Raw genomic sequence first — 10,356 nt, 5'->3', positions numbered from 1 at the left:
ACGACAGGAGCTAAAAGAAAGGAACTGGGACGCAGTGGAGAGAAGCCAAGGATTTGTTTCTATTATGCAAAGTGATTGACACTTTGCTTCTTCAATCTGGATAAATAAGGAGAGGACAAAAAGGACACACCGCAAAGGATACTGCTCTTTTATTGGATTGGTGCATTTCTCTTGGATTTCTCACTTCCCTCCTCCTGGACTGGCAGCAGAGGAGGAGGCAGAGCCGCCACCGCCGCAGGGATGAAGTTCAACTACCACGTCCCAGCATCCACGTACACACGCGCCTCACAGTACACACCAACCTACCACACGCCGACAACCTACACCCAGTCACAATACACACCGACGCAGTACAAATCCTCATACACGTCCACGACAAAGTACACCCCGACGCAGTACAGCACGACACAGTACACTCCGTCATACCACACGTCCACATACAAAAGTGCACCAACATACATCCCTTCATATACCAAGGAGCCCCGGTACCGCTCCACACGTCGCCCGCAGGCCCAGGAGCCTCCTGCACCGGTCGCACCGGTCACACCTGCAAAGAGAACAGTGCACTTCCCCAATGACATCATCTTCCAGGATATTGTCCGGCGGGGAGATCTGGAGCAGATCGGTCGGTTCATGAGGGCGAGGAAGGTTCGTGTGGATACGATCTTCCACTCAGGTCAGTTCAACTCCCACAGCTTCTGCTTTACTGCAGCAATCTTCCCTGGAGACATTCAAAACCCCTATAAACTAATCAGAGGCCACGTTAGAAACAACGTCGACATCAGTTGCTGCTGCTGCAGAGGACTCATGTAGTTTTGTGTGCAGGTATGGCAGCGCTGCATGAGGCCGTGCTGACAGGAAACATGGAGGTGGTGAAGCTGCTGGTGAAATACGGCGCTGATGTTCATCAGAGGGACGAGGACGGATGGACGCCACTTCACATGGCGTGCAGCGACGGCTACCCAGAAATTGCTCGGTAATAATGTCACTTCAGAAATGTACATTCTTCATCTTCTAATTTCTGAAAAGCAGAAAAAAAGTTTGATTTTAACACAGTAAGGAACAATTTAGTTTGGGATTTGAAACCTAAATATTAATTGACCACAACAGCCTGGTCAGAACTAGCTATATCTGTAGTTTCTTAATAATAGTAGTTTGAATTTGAATATTGGCAATATGTATTAAAAGTGGCTGAACATAATGAAAAGATATTTATGAAACAGAGACAATTGAACCATCACAATACACAAAAAAAAGGGTTTTCAGCATATAGCAAACCAGGCTGGAGAATTTTTAAGACCCAAATATCAGGATGCTATGTTTTATTTATAACCAAAGGAAGAAGAGATGGTCATAAACTGGTCCACAATATTTAAAGCTGCTTTAACAGCTACGAGTAATGACACTGTCTTATTCTGAAGTCTCTGAGTTAAGACAGTGATAAAACACAGTAATAAATAATCTCATGCTCACATGTTTTAAGAGAATCCCTCAATCCTTCAACGATCCTCTCCCTTGCTCTCCACAGTTACCTGCTGTCGATAGGAGCCAGCACAGAGGCAGAGAATGAAAGCGGAGAGAAGCCGGCAGACCTCATCGACCCAGACTGCAAAGAACTGGCCCGGCTGTTTGAGACTGGCTGTGTGTGACCGGCCATCATACGGACCCAAGAGGGAACGGAGACAGAACGATGAGCTCAGGCTCACAGAGGAAAACGCTCAGGCCACCATCTCTGATCCACGTTGGGTCTGTTTGTTGGCTTCAGACGTGTAGGACACCTTACTGACAGATTTTTTTTTATCGTGGCCATGAGGCAATATTCAATTGAGCTGCCTTTCGGTTTCTGGTCCTATTTAATTTAAGTTTATTTTGTGAATTTGTGTATTTCTCATAGTGTCTGTGGTATGTCTGTACTCTTTACTCACATGTCATGTACCGCAAGGTCAAACACGTGTCACTGAAATGTCGTCTTGACACGTGACGTTTGATCCTCTCGGAAGAAAATTAGATTAATTTCACTCCTTGTGTATTTTCCAGCACTGTATCTGTGATAGTGTTTATCAGTTAAGTCGGTTGCACTGTGCAGCCTCCATGTTGTATTAAATCTGCAGCACCGAATTGGGGACGTTAGTTGTTGGTGTCTTACACAGAGTTGTGTATCCTCACTGCTGGGCAGAGACAGGATCCACATTAATAGTTAATACTTCACAGATAGGTCAGGAATTGAGGAAGAAGAAAAGAGATTATGCTGCACAAGCACTTCTTCGGCTGCGGTGTTTCTTCCCTAATGAATTGCTGGTGTTTTCCGTATAGTAGAAATGCAATTATCAGCAATGAAAGTCTTATAATTGTCTCTACAATAATTATTTTTGTACATTTTCATAAAATAAAGAAACCTTTTATAAACATATGACTGACTTGCAGGGTGAGTCTGTTCAAGCGCCATCACTCCAAACCGTAGCTCTTCACTGATCCTCCTTTCTGATGTGTAATGCAATGCTGCAGTGGAACAAAAATATTTTGGTCCCTCAGCTGTGGTCCGATTTATTTGCAGCTGCTTTTTTTTTATTAGGGTTAAACATGGAAACACAAATGTGACAAAAGAATCATGACATCTGACATGAAACACAATGCATCAATGGAAAAAAGCCTTCTGACATGTAGGTTTGTTATTAAAATAGAAAGTAATAAAAAGTAAATGTACACGAACCACTAAACTGTAGATAGGTCGACTTACTGTATTTATTTTTAAATGCTTGCCTCTTCCACACTATTTCAATCAAGAAAACTGTATTGTGTATTATTGTGGTCATTTGTCTAAATATTTTTTAATCGTATCTTATTTTATTTGATCTAATAATATTATCTCTTATTATATTATATTGTACTATATTATGTTATATTATATTATATTATTATAATCGTGAGGGGTTTCTTTCACTTCCGTGTCCTCTCCCGGAAATGATTCGTTGGCATTGGCAACGTTTTAGCAGGTCTAACGGCGAACACAGTCTCTGAATAAAGAAAGCGAAAGGAGAGGTAATAAAAGAGGTTGGTTGCATATTTTAACTCTATGTTCTCTATCGGGTGGGTTGATTTGATCGGTGCCGGGTTAGATGTCCTCCTGGGGGAGGGTTTTACACCCGGCAACCGCTGCTGGGGATATTAGCTGTGTTAAGCTAACGTTACGACAAGACAATGCAAATCACCAGCTAGCAGAGGCTAAAGCTAGCCCCACAACTATCGTGTCAGCAGATCCCCAGTTCGCTGCCACCCACCCCCGCCCCCCCAGGAGGCAGCTGCAGGGAAACACAGACCCCCCCACCCCCCACCCCCAAACCATCACACACGATGTTAGAAACCAGGTGTTGTGTTGCGTTGTGAGAGCTGGAGCTGTAGTCAACAACACTCGGCTAAAGTGTGTAGCCTGTGCCCAACACTGCTGAAGCTACTTCAGTTAAAAAAAACGTAAACAACAACCTGGCTCGTCCACTTCCTCTGTGATCTCTGGCTGGTTATGTACAAGTGAACTCTATCCACGTTCAGTTCACTCCACGAAGTGTTACTGGGGTTGTTTTCACTTCTCAGAATCCATCAGAGGATGTGGATGAGTAGGAAGCTAACACTGTAAACCCAGGGAGCTAACTAGCAGTCATTTACTGATGCTGCTGCTAACTCAGCTCCATGTAAGTGTAGATGTTAGGATGCAATGTTCAGATCCGATCCTTGAGTATGAACACCACTGTGCAGAAATAAATGCTCAATTACAAGGAAAACATCTGTGTTACAGTTTAAGTAAAATGAAGTACAATAGAAAACTTCCACAGTAAATAGTCTAGTATTAGTAAAGCATCAAATGTAAACAATCACATAACTCTGATAATTAATAGTAACAAGGGAGTAATAAGGACAGAAGTCTTGTCATTATTGAGTAATTTGCCTATTTCTTCTATATTTAACTGGTTTACTGTTTGTATAGTCATAACTTAGTAGAGCCAAAATGGATGCCTTCACTTGTTTGTTTGTTTGTTTGACAAATATCCCAAAATATCAAGTTTACAGTGATGAAAAGTAACTTGTTAGACAGGCTGGACTCAGATAACTTCAGGTGTTTCATTATTTTGTGTTGAAAATGTTAGTCAATGTTCAAAACAGTTGCTGATGTATTTCTTTGGATCAGTTCACCAACCAATCAAGTAATCAAGTCGTCAGCTCTATATCGTTGTTATACATTTTAATTAGATTGTTACTAATACATTTTAGCTGTCTTATGTAGTTATTGTTGTCATTATGGATTCATCTTCAATGACTTAAAGATTATTCACTAGTAGTTTCAGCTCTCTTTTGTAACATTATTCCCTCTAAAGTAACTTGGACCTAAAGCATAGAAACAAGTATTCTCTCTCAAATGTTGCATGAAAAATATTTTCAAGTTTACATCACTAAATTGTACTTAGATACAGTTTGTAAGTAAATGTACTTGGTTCCATGACATGAATGTTAGAAACTGACTTATTGGATCATGTGGGGGTGCTAAAGTCTCTGTTGTTTTTTTTGTTTTTGTTTTTTTTACAATAATCCAGTTGAGGACTTCTAGACCTTTGTATCCTTCACATCCACTCACCATAGAGGAGCGAGGAGCGAGTACAGACTGCAAACAGAATGACCAGGTGTGGAAAAAAGTCTCTGCACTTCAGTGTGCAAGTGTTCACATTTTTTTAACAATGATCCTTGTAGCTTTGTCAAATGTAATTATAGGTATGAACCCTGTTGGGCCGTTGAAATTTAGTTTGCAGTAAACAGTGATAAATTATATGAATTCTGTTTGTGCTGCTAATGTTGCTGTTTTCATGTTTATCAAGCTCATCTGCTCCCAGGATGGTGAATAGTTACAAGCGGACTTCAAGCCCCCGATCGCCCACTAACACTGGGGAGCTCTTCACCCCTGCACACGAGGAAAATGTGCGCTTTATACATGATAGTAAGTTTACTCCTGATTATTGACGTGATGAATTTTTCATTTAAAACAAAAACATTTGTCTTGTGTGACCTCATCTCTTACATCTTAAAACTAGAGACTTGTTTTTTAAATATAATTGTTGATGCACTGAACCAGAGGCTCCTTTTTAATAACATTAATCTGTGCATGTGTTACATTATTTGTATCGTAGTCTATTCCAAACATAACATTGTAGAATCATATCTTAAAGTCGAGAGTGAGCTTTCTCTCCTTATGCAGGAGGCCACACAAACCGTCATACATTCTATTTACTTAAAAACACATTGATTCTGTCCTTGAGGTCATGAGGTCTACAATATTGCCAGACATTGCTTCACATCTTGACGTGAAACCACGTGGTGGCGCTATCTTCTGTATAAAGAGTCACTATCTAGTCTCTGTGGAAGTTTAGAAACCTGTAAATCAGGGGAACAAAGCAAAGCCATTAGCAGGACTAAGTATCACGTCACCTGTGTGCATGCATGAGACAAAGAAAATGGGCCCACACATAGAAAACGCTCCATATGACTACTTGAGGTTAAAGCTTCAAAGGGAACCTGTGAAGTGATGAGGATGATACATGGAAACTATATACTACAGTATCTGAATCCGACAACAGAACTAAAGAATTGGCTTTATAGTTGGTGGGTGTCAGGACTTGGTCTCAGATTCAGTGAAACTGGCTTAAACTACTCATCTCACATTCATTAAGTTGAGCTTGTTGTTTTCCTTCATCAAGTTGAATGTTGATTGACGTTTTTCTAAATGTAACAAAAGCATTGTTGTCTTTGCCCCTCTCCAGCTTGGCAGTGTGTGCTCAGAGACATCAGATCAACACAAAATAGTGAACGCAATGACCGTGGACCACAGGAGTATGTGGAGAAGAACCCAAATCCTAACCTACATTGTAAGTTCCAGTTTAAAGACTTAGTGAAGTAAATTGTGTTTCCAATGACACACTGAAGGATGAAATAAATCAAGCACATCTCTTTTTTTGTCTCTCTCTTGCAGCTTTCACGCCAGTGGACCTGAGTGACCTCAAGAAACGCAACACACAGGACTCCAAGAAGTCTTAGTCTTTCTCAAGATGGTCCAGTCGCTTTTTTTTTCTCCACCCATTATCCTCGCGAACTCTTCCTCCATCAGCCCTCTGTCAGCCAGAAAGTCCGCCCTGTTGGCCGGTCTTAGCACAGAACGCCGAGCTTGTCTCTCAACTCTGGACCATAGCAACCCCTGTCTCTTTCTTTATCATTTCCAACTGACTAAGAAGAAAAGAACTGGGATTCCAGGGAGCACAAACTCTCCCCTCTCTTGGTTCAAGTCACAACATCTTCATGTGTACATTGTTTATGTGGATGGGACTGATGCAAACTTTCATCACAATTTGCTGACATCTGATGCTGAGGTACAAACTGTTGCCGCTCTCCACAGGACAAAACAGACTGCAGTCTTAAACACAAACCCTGTTTTCTTTACTACTGCTACTTATATGACTTTGGAGGAAAATGCGAAAGGGCTGACGTCTCTTTTTTAAAGTTTGTTTTTGGAAGATAGTTATTGTAGAAGTAATGAAATGGTCACATTGGATACACACTTCATGGGCGAGTTCTGGAAGCCAAATGCAATGTAGAAGGCCAACGTTTTAAGAGGAATTTTTCTTGCCTATCAAATGGACTTTACTAAGTAGAGACCTTCCCAAGTGTGCTGCCCTTGGTGAACCCTCCCCCCCCTCCTCCTCCCCATTTCCCCACACCCTAAACGAAACAAAATGTTGAATAAAAGTCTTTTACAATACTCCTGCTTGTATTGATCCTGCATATATATTGAGTGAGTTTCCCTATGGGTGAAGATGATGAATATTCATAAGTCATCATTGTTTATTTTGTATTTTTGAACAAATTAATTGATTCAGTATTTGGCGTGTTACTTATAAGAATCATGTATGAAATTAGCTTGTTTGTCTGATCATAGATAATTAGTCAGTTGTCACAAAAAAAGGAATATTATGGTCAAATAATTAAATTTAAGCAGCTGGAAGCAGTAACAGAAATGACTCCTATGATCTATTGATTATGGTAAATAGCTGCTGATCAATTATCTTGATTAATTGTCTCAGCTTGAATCTGTAAAGCAAAACTCCCTTTGACTTACAAGAGTCAGAGTTGATAAAGGGAGAGAGTGACATTAATATCTTTATCGTCTTTATTATCATCATGAGTGACGGGGACAATAACAGAACTGTTGTTGTTCCTCTGTTGTGCGTCGTGACGACACGCCTACGTCACGACCCAGTGCGTATATATACAGGCGGAGGCTAGGTCATTGTGTTTTTCTCATCAGATCATACAACGTGCAGCTGTGCAGGGCAGAGAGCGAGGGACCAACACACGGTCTATTTTTTTTAATTCCACTGTTTCCAGTTTAGCGTTACCGGTGTTAGCATAATGGCCGATAAGATGGATATGTCTCTAGACGACATTATCAAGCAGAACAGGCAGCAAAGAGGCGGAGGCCGCGGCGGCGGCGGAAGAGGCCGAGGCCGCGGAGGCTCCGGCGGCGGCCGAGGAGCAGGCGGCGCCGGGCGCGTTGGAATGAGAGGAGGCGGCGGTGGCGGCGACGGAGGATTTGGAGGCCGAGGCGGTGGATCCGGCCCCATGAGGAACCGACAGAACCCGAGCCGTGCTAGAGGCAGAACAACGCCTTACAACAGGGTATGAGAAAGTTAAGAGGAGTGGGCGGAAAAAGGATAAAAACCCGTCGGCTAACCTGAGAGAAGCCTGGGTCACATCCTTCTATTCTACGATAAGCTTGCCAGCTAACCCTCTAGCTAGTCGAGCTAATAGTGATTGTCGGCCGCAGAGTTTAGCTTGCGGTTCGGCATTAATGGGAGTTGTATACATGGCTTATCCCGTCTCCCACAACCCCGTGTATGTCGCATCTTTTTTTTCCACAAGAAGAGGCCTGGCTGGAGGAGGTGTTAGCCGGGTTGGCTAAGTTGGATCGGGAAGGCCTCGGCGGCGCCATTTTGAATCCAGCAACTTAACTTAAAGATAGTCGTCCACGAGCAGTCAGAGCCCTTTCCACCCCCACTGGTCAGCTTGATGAGGGTGAGAGGAATCTGCTCCATCGAGAAAAATCTTCCTCAAGATTTTTATCACCACTTCTGGGAGCTAATAGTTTTTGTCCATGCCCCCGGTGCAGACGGCCTTTTGTTCGGGAGAGGTCGGCGGGGTTCACACCGAGGCCCGGTTTGGTGGCTTATCGACCAGTGTGGCTGTTATGGATGGATCGGTGGACTTCACACCCCCCCGGTAGTGTCCATAAATGGCGAATCTTCACCCCCGTTATTGTATCAACGTCTAGACGAGTCCCAACAAAGCCCCAATCAAAATGGCGTGGTCTCAAAATGGACGCCTAGATAATCCACTCTCTCGGAGAGGGGATAGCCGGCCATTTTCTAGGTGTTTTCACGATCACTCCCCGTTTCCTTGAGGACAATTCCCCTTCCCGCTCCGTGAGAGCCATTTTCGTGGCCTGCTAAAGAACTCTTTCGGGTGAACCGGGAAACATGGTGCAACGCTGGAGGCCACGCTGCTTCAGATGGCGACCCCCTGTGTACCCGAGGATCGTGTCTGGAGAATCTTTGGTGGAGGCACACATGGCAACAGTACTGTGGGCAATATTGGTACAAGCTGTTCAGGGGTTTCATGAAGATCCGGGGGGGGGGGGGGGGGGGGGGTAGTAATTATGGTGGGTTTTGACTGAGTTGTCATTGATGTAAACATCTCAGCAGATTCTTTTTAAATCAACTTACAATATGTTTGTATGTAGATGTGATTAGCAGCACACCCCCTTGCCTTACTGGCAGTTTGTCCCAGCATGTCCCCCTGTCTGTACTTAATCACTTGCTTGTAGTGGTGGGGTGGGCAGGGGACTTTGGGAACCCTCTTGGGGGAGCCGAGCACCGTGGCCCTGTTGGAAGCGGAGGCCCTGCTTGCCCCAGCACCCAGCCGTGTGGAGTCTGTGATTGACAGAGGCAAGGGGGATCCTGAAGTCAGCAGGTTCGTTCTCTTTCATCTGTTGCAGCTAAAATCGCTTCCAGATAAGTGGCAGCACGACATGTTCGACAACGGCTTCAGTGGCTTCAATGGTGCTGCTGGAGGTGGCGGAGGAGGAGGCGTGGAAACTGGAGGGAAGCTCCTCGTCTCCAATCTCGACTTTGGCGTCTCAGATGCAGACATTCAGGTACATGAGTTAATCTTTACCCTTTGTTTTTAGTAGAAAAAAACAAATGTTTTGTTATGTTGTTTGTTATACTAAGGTCTGTCTTTCCCTTTTCAGGAACTCTTTGCTGAATTTGGAACTCTAAAGAAGGCGGCGGTTCATTATGACCGATCAGGGAGAAGTCTGGGAACTGCAGATGTCCACTTTGAAAGAAGAGCAGACGCACTCAAGGCCATGAAGCAGTACAACGGCATCCCACTCGATGGTATGCATTGAAAGAAACTTCTGTAAACTTGTTAAACCTCATTGTTGTTTTTTGATGGCTGGTTTAAGTTGCATTTGTGTTCCTGACTTGATTGTGCACTGCTGTCCTGCTCAGATTGTAAACGTATTGCACCTTTTGTTCTTTCAGGGCGGCCCATGAACATCCAACTCGTCACATCACAGATCGACACACAGAGACGACCTGTACAGGGGTGAGTGCATTCTTATAATTATTAGATATTTGACTGGAACTTTTGAGGGCTGCGTATTGATGACCCTTCTTGTTGTCAGTCTGAACAGAGGTGGCGGCGGAGGCATGAACAGAAATCGAGGGGGCAGCTTCGGCGGCATGCAGAGAGGTCGAGGAGGCCGTGGTGCCGGTGGTCCAGGGGGTCCCAGAGGACGGGGTCGAGGAGGACGTGGCGGAAACCCTAAGGCGGCGGCGATGTCGGCAGAGGAACTCGACGCCCAATTAGACGCCTACAATGCCAGGGTATGTTCAGTTTTCAATGACGTACCTGTCCCCAGTTAACTCATCCTGTTCTGGAATTTGTCTAATTTCCACCTTGTTTTGCAGATGGACACGACATAAACTGAAGTCCCCCCCCCTCGTTTCCCTTCCTGTCTGCACAGAAGGGCCCTCGTCAGAAATGTGCAGAATATTTTACACTTGTCTTCTGGTGTGATTGAAATTGTTGTTGCAAATCCTCCTTTTAAATGGTCCGAAGTGTTTTTTACCAGTTGTTTTTTTTTTCTCTTCATGAACATGCTTTTGGTCGTAGGTTAATGTGAATTGGGGTTCCCAGTTCTTTCCTCTTCTCTGTAGTTACTGAGACTTGTAATAAAACCTGCAGTGCTTATTGACCAAA

At 43.9% G+C, this 10,356-nt stretch overlaps 3 protein-coding genes across 7 annotated transcripts; all 3 read left to right on the top strand.

Annotated features, from left to right (window-relative positions):
• Positions 1–240: 240 nt before the first annotated feature.
• Positions 241–1,649, top strand: ppp1r27a (protein phosphatase 1, regulatory subunit 27a). Its single transcript, XM_053444165.1, has 3 exons — positions 241–676; positions 826–976; positions 1,529–1,649. The coding sequence occupies exons 1-3, from the start codon at positions 241–243 to the stop codon at positions 1,647–1,649; spliced, it is 708 nt and encodes a 235-aa protein (XP_053300140.1).
• Positions 1,650–2,947: 1,298 nt separating this feature from the next.
• On the top strand, positions 2,948–6,793 carry mcrip1 (MAPK regulated corepressor interacting protein 1). 4 transcript variants are annotated; one of them, XM_053443087.1, is made up of 5 exons: positions 2,948–3,039; positions 4,584–4,670; positions 4,878–4,981; positions 5,802–5,906; positions 6,011–6,793. In XM_053443087.1, the coding sequence occupies exons 2-5, from the start codon at positions 4,663–4,665 to the stop codon at positions 6,073–6,075; spliced, it is 282 nt and encodes a 93-aa protein (XP_053299062.1). In that variant the 5' UTR covers positions 2,948–3,039; positions 4,584–4,662; the 3' UTR covers positions 6,076–6,793. The 4 variants fall into 4 exon arrangements, with proteins under 4 accessions (XP_053299062.1, XP_053299060.1, XP_053299061.1 ...); XM_053443085.1 differs by having other exon boundaries at positions 4,863–4,981; XM_053443086.1 differs by having other exon boundaries at positions 2,948–3,051.
• A 520-nt stretch (positions 6,794–7,313) lies between these two features.
• alyref (Aly/REF export factor) lies at positions 7,314–10,356 on the top strand. 2 transcript variants are annotated; one of them, XM_053442877.1, is made up of 6 exons: positions 7,314–7,710; positions 9,086–9,244; positions 9,341–9,488; positions 9,636–9,699; positions 9,779–9,980; positions 10,065–10,356. In XM_053442877.1, exons 1-6 carry the CDS (start codon positions 7,444–7,446, stop codon positions 10,077–10,079), a joined length of 855 nt encoding a protein of 284 aa, XP_053298852.1. In that variant the 5' UTR covers positions 7,314–7,443; the 3' UTR covers positions 10,080–10,356. The 2 variants fall into 2 exon arrangements, with proteins under 2 accessions (XP_053298852.1, XP_053298853.1); XM_053442878.1 differs by having other exon boundaries at positions 7,605–8,684.

Source organism: Pleuronectes platessa, chromosome 16 (genome assembly GCF_947347685.1).
Source record: "Pleuronectes platessa chromosome 16, fPlePla1.1, whole genome shotgun sequence".
Taxonomy (NCBI): Eukaryota; Metazoa; Chordata; class Actinopteri; order Pleuronectiformes; family Pleuronectidae; genus Pleuronectes; species Pleuronectes platessa.
The sequence above is the reverse complement of the archived record's forward strand: the minus strand, read 5'-3'. Positions and strand labels throughout refer to the sequence as shown.